The following is a 6,033-nucleotide window of genomic DNA, read 5'->3' on the forward strand; positions in this document are numbered from 1 at the left end:
GTTGCGTTTTACATTTCATTCACGTGTGAACATCACACCCACGTCAGGGACATGTGCCCACCTTGGGTTGGAGAGCACTGAGTGATGTCGGTGATGTAGGAAAGGGCGTACATCAATGAGAGAGCCAGAAAGGGAAGACATGCAAGAATCCATTAGATACCAGCTTGTACCAATAATAATAATAGTGATAAAGCCTGTAAATTCGGTCCTTTGGCTATCACAACAAAGGCGGAAAGAAGTGATGAGGGCAGATCAAATGGTTTTCAAAAACGAAATTAGCAGAGTCGTGCCGCTGTCGCTGTCGCTGTTGTAATCCATCCATCCCTTATGGTTAGTTAGTGCTACCGCGAGGGAAACGAGTCGCCCACAATAGAAACTTTCAATGTTGTGGTCTGACTTTTGAGGCACCTGCTAGACTATGACAAAGTTGCGGGTCCTGGTCCCAGTAGACTGTAGTATCCTCTCTATCTCTATATGCATGTAGTACATGAATTCTACTTTAATTTGTATGTTGGTGGACGAATCGCCCCGATTGATTGGTTACAAGCTAGAAACGGCATGGGTGCCGTGCTTGACGTGTAGAGGAGGAGTCGCCAAGTCTAGAAGACCCGGAAACCGTGTGCTTTTCCCTCCCCTCCCCTCCCCTCCCCTCCCAAGGTCTGAGTCATGTATGTTGACGGACAAATTCTGCATGTGCTGACCGACGAACATGAGGGAGGTGCCGCCCAAGGATTTGATTTAAATATCATCTTCATCTCACCCTTACTAATCATCTAAAAATGGCTCCCTCCCTCCATCAAGATTTCTCTGAAATTACGCAGATGTCGTCTAACACCAGTGGTTTTAGAGCCCATGCTCCCTCCCCATGCGCTGCCTGCAAGATGTTACGAAGAAGATGTGGAGAGAAATGCATGCTTGCTCCTTACTTCCCATCAAACGACCTTCACAAATTCGCTACAGCACACAGAATATTTGGAGCAAGCAATATCATAAAATTACTTCAGGTAATTATACCGAGATTTTTGCCCACCCTAAATGTTCTTTCGAAATTGTGAGATTTTTAATCTTGTTTAAAATTTTGGTGGACATTCCAACAATTTTATCTGCAAAATTTCTCTCTAAAACTAAATGTTCTTTAGCAAGTGTGAATTTCTCCCCAAAATTTTCAGAAGACTTTTAATCTTGTCCAAAATTTCGATAGACATTCCAACAATTTCATCCGGAAAACTTCTCTCAGGAAATATATCCTGCAAATTTATTTATCTTAAATTTGAATAGATAGGTCAAGTACATTGTCCTAATATCCGGCAGGTCAAATTGGGTTTAACTAATAAGCTTCCATATGTGTGTGAACCATCAGGATCTGCCAGCTGAGCGGCGAACAGATGCAGTAAGCAGCATGGTATATGAAGCGCACGCAAGGCTTCGAGATCCTGTATATGGTTGCGCAGGAATAGTTTGCCAGATGCAGTCCCAACTCTGTCAGTTGCAATCACAGTTAGCTACAGCCCAGGCAGAGATTCTAAGCATGCGCTTGCAACAGGCTAATCTTCTCGCACTTGTCTCTGCTTCTGCAGAGAATGGGGAAATAACTCGACCACTTTCCCCATCTGGAAGCGCGCTTTCCCAAGAGAGCGATGACCAGCAAAAGGATTTGATTTATTTTGAAGGAGAGGATCCACTGCAGCTGTGGGACGTCTCAGTTTGGACAGAGTCGTAGCTGCGTGGAGATGATGACACAAGCCATCAATATCCATTCTCGCTTCTTCTCCCTCCCGCTAATTGCGTAACTGCTTTCAACAATAAATTTAAAGCGAGTAAGGCGGTCACCATGCTTTTAATCTGCCAAGATTATGCATCCTCGGTATACTGGGCAGAACATTGGGATGATAGATTATTACAGACAAGGACCCTTTTGTATTATTATTACAAGATTCACAAAAATCTCACAAGCTCATCCACCTCCCATTTCAATGTTTACAACAAAATCGTTGAATGCATAATTTCTGCATCTCTCATTTCAATGTTTCCAACAAAATCGTTGAATGCATAATTTTTGCATCTCTATTTCAAAATTGTTTGAATGCATAAATTTTGCCTTTCAATTTATGTCACGTCACAGCAGTGAAAGTCAGATTTTCAATATCACAAATTATGTTTATAAGCGTGTAATGTTGGGTATGTGAATTACTATATAAGAACAAAAAAGGGTCAATTCAAAATTTTACTATGAAGATAGACAATTATGTGAACCCTGCTTCATCCACCCGTGTAGGAAGGATATAAATTTTGTTTCTTAGGTTATGTGAGTTTTAAAATAATTATAAGATTAATTTGTAGTTTGGCTACCAGCAATTCATCATTCAAAATGTTATTGAACTTTACCCACACCAATTTTTAACATAACTAAATTTCTGTTTACGGACTACAAAATACTTAAAAAAGAAACACCCTATCAAAATCTACTCTGCGCTATCAAAATCTACTCTACCCTACCAGCCATAAATATAAATAAAATATAAATTACAAGATTTCATTTAGGCTAAACATCTTTTACATCCTCGTCCATGGATCAATTGTGACGTATTTTCCTTTTCCATCATTGTGATTTTTATTTTTGTTTCCTGTACTTGTAATTATTGAAGTGGGTGACGCATGTTGGTGGGAGCCAACCAAGGGTTTGGAAAGAATCTCACACACATGCCAGGCTTTGACTAAGAAAACCTTAGTATATTCAGAAGAGTTTGAATAAGTGGCGTTGGTAACCTGTCATTTCAATATTTTCGGCAAAAATTTCCGAGATGCATAATGTTTGCCATTTTAATCATTGAGATGCTACAGCACTAACTGTAAGACATTCAGCCACGTAAAATCTTAATATTTCTTGTCGTTAAAGTAATAATATAACATATTATGTTTTGGGTTGGAATTTTGCAAAATAATGTTTAGGTAAATTGTGTTTAACATTTAGTATGGTGAATTTTTGGATATAATTTATGTGTTAGTTTAAGGAGCTATCTTTTACTGAGAAAATAATGAAAATTTTGGTATGATTTTGATCAAATTTGGTAAATCTTTTTGAAAATCTTGGTTACAATTTTCAAGTGTCAAGGTTGTGAGCATTTTAGAAGTGGGTTTTTGATGTTGATGAATCTATTTACACCATTTAAAAAAATTTAAACTCCTACCATCACTATTTCACTATTTTTAAGAAAAAAAAAAAAAAACAAACCAAATGCTTACCAGAAATAATTATAAAACAAAATTATAACTTCTCAAATTTGCGATTTCAAAAATCTCCACCAAAATTGTGAGATGAACATATAGGGGGTAAAATCTTAAAAAGTGTAACAAGTAGAATACGGCTTATGGGTTATCTGTACACTGTTAAGTAGGTGAGTTGTGCAAAATCAAATGAGGGCAAATCGATACTACAGTGAAGATAATGATTGAGTGGTGAAAATGGCAAGGATAGAAATTTGCGGGGGGCAAGGCAAGGCAAGGCAAGGTTTTTCTATGCGAATCAGCTTTTAACGTCCATCCGTTAATCGACCCACAATTAAATTAAATTGACTACAAACGTCACTCCACAACTATTTTTGTTTCCTCTGCTTACCACTCATTCGCTACCGATATCTTCCATTCCACACGCATCTCTTTTCAAATAGGCGTCGTCTTTAATCTCCAAAATGATTTGCAAAAATTTACTCCCCTCAAAAGTCAAAACACAAGTCCTTCGTAGTGACTTGCAAGATTGTGCCGAGCATCCAAATTTTCACTCAAAAATTTTGTTGGAAAGAAGCATATTTTTTTGAATTGCAAAGTAATTTAATGGATTTTTTTGTTTTCATATATAAATATTTTGATTTTTTCAAATAAAAATAGAAGAACAAAATAACATAAAATAAAATTTGGGGTGAAATTCATAAAGTATTTGTTAGGATGAAGATTATGAAATGCAAAAATATTAGATTAGATTCATCTCAACTATATACTTGATCTTTCAAAATGATTGATACTTCAGATTTCATTCCTCTCAAATTTGCTAGATATTCAGGCTTTGATCTTCACTCCAAGCTTAGTAGATGTGAATTTAAAATGCTGTAACAGATATTTAGGATTTGATCTTCGCTGTAGATGTGAATTTAAGATGTTGAAAGACTAATTCTATTTGAAAACATATACATGTTTCAAATCTTTTTCATAAAAAGAATGTTATTGTTTTATTTTAATTAAAGTTGTTTATTTTATATAAATTATATTTGATGTTTTGAAATGCTCATAATTTAAATTAATTATGTGATATATTGAAGAAGTTTAGCACTTTAACTTAAATAAATTATAGAAATAATATTGTTTCATTGTAAATAATTAATATATTTTAAATGTTTTAAATTTTTATTGATCAATTTATTTAAATTTATCAAAATTTGAGATATTAAATCTATTTTCAAATATTTAAAATAATTTATTATAAATTTAAAAATACAATTTAAATAACAAAAAAATTATAATCTTATTAAAAATTATTTTATAGAACTTAAAAAAAATTAAAATACAAATTTTGAAAATAAATAATTATTTTTTAATAAAATATAAATAAAATTTTAAAAAATTGAAAATAATGTTTCATAACTTAAAAATTATTTTATAGAACTAAAAAAATAAAATACAAATTTTGAAAATAAATAATTATTTTTAATAAAATATAAATAAAATTTTAAAAAATTGAAAATAATGTTTCATAACATAAATTAAAGATGTGATAATGTGCCCATAATTACATGACCTAGTTAGACATACAAGTGGATAGTAAGGTTTTAATTGGTTAGAACAATAATGTGAGTACTAAAAAAATAACGACATAATCAAAGGCGAATGAAGAAAAGTCTTAGAGATGACATCATGCCATGACTTATTTGCATGGGCACTAATGGACATTTAATTTTTGAAGGAGGGGAAAGAAGGAGCTTATTGATGTGGGTCAACGTCATAGAAAAAGGACAAAAACCAGAAACTTATAGCCTAGAAGCATTAGGAACAAAGTTGTATTTGGTGTAGATCGTGGTGGATGAGGTGTGCCATATAAGTAATAATAATAAGGTGTTGTGTTATAGTCACATTTAAATAAAAATAATAATAAGGTGTTGTGTTATAGTCACATTTAAATACAAAAGAATAATGCCATGCCATGCCATACCAAACCACCCTGTATTATGAGGTGTCCCACCGAATCAGAATGAGTAAGAAAATCCCTGGTGTTGAAAACTTAGTCAACCTACTCCACTTCCATCAGCAGCTTTTCCAAGTGCGTGACGTGGAAGGCATAATAAGCTTTTTAAATCCCTTGTTGTACGAGTCATGCTCTAACTCTCTCCTCCACAAAAGAATCATCCACGTCATACCTAGACCTAGGTAGGTGCACATCCGCAACCACCACTTTATCCATCCTTGTCATCGTAATGACAAATTATAAAGGTCGGTTCCAACCATCTTACGTGGATGTTGAATTCCAAATGGTGAACATTTCACGATCCACCTATCTAACACATAAAATGGATAATTCTACGCAAGTTAAACATTATCAACATAAAACGGTGCAGTCTATTTACGATAATTAAATCCACATATATAACACATCACCAGCTTAACATTATCAACATACCATCTATTTACAATAATTACATTTTTTGGGTTAAAAAGTGAATTTTATAACTCAATAGTATGCCTATGTGTGATTTTGTTATTATTCAACTTGAATATATATATGAAAGAAAATAAATTATATATAAAGAAAAAAAAACAACGTTGTAAACAAAATGAATTATTTATTATTTGAAATAAAAATTTAGTGGTCATTTATTATTAGTATTTAATATTTTGAATTATTATGGTTTTTATATCGAATATGATATTAATCATTTATTATTATTAAATATTATTATCATTATAACTTAAAATAATTAATGTTAATAATTATTTATGTTATTATCACTATAACTTAAAATAATTAATGTTAATAATTATTTATGT

General features: G+C 32.9%; 1 protein-coding gene across 1 annotated transcript; it reads left to right on the forward strand.

Moving 5' to 3' along the window:
- The first annotated feature begins 537 nt into the window (after positions 1 to 537).
- On the forward strand, positions 538 to 2,225 carry LOC149168555 (LOB domain-containing protein 1-like). Its single transcript, XM_089426938.1, has 2 exons — positions 538 to 1,004; positions 1,361 to 2,225. The coding sequence occupies exons 1-2, from the start codon at positions 780 to 782 to the stop codon at positions 1,718 to 1,720; spliced, it is 585 nt and encodes a 194-aa protein (XP_089283064.1). The 5' UTR covers positions 538 to 779; the 3' UTR covers positions 1,721 to 2,225.
- The last annotated feature ends 3,808 nt before the right edge of the window (positions 2,226 to 6,033 follow it).

Source organism: Pinus tabuliformis, chromosome 4_2 (genome assembly GCF_031772625.1).
Source record: "Pinus tabuliformis cultivar Carrire ecotype Pingquan chromosome 4_2, CPIR1, whole genome shotgun sequence".
Classification (NCBI taxonomy): Eukaryota; Viridiplantae; Streptophyta; class Pinopsida; order Pinales; family Pinaceae; genus Pinus; species Pinus tabuliformis.

Excerpts from the sequence above, each read along its gene's own strand:
- LOC149168555 (XM_089426938.1), top strand. The coding sequence starts at position 780 with ATGGCTCCCTCCCTCCATCAAGATTTCTCTGAAATTACGCAGATGTCG. Across the intron at positions 1,005-1,360 it reads ATATCATAAAATTACTTCAG|GATCTGCCAGCTGAGCGGCG; the intron begins GTAATTATACCG and ends GTGAACCATCAG.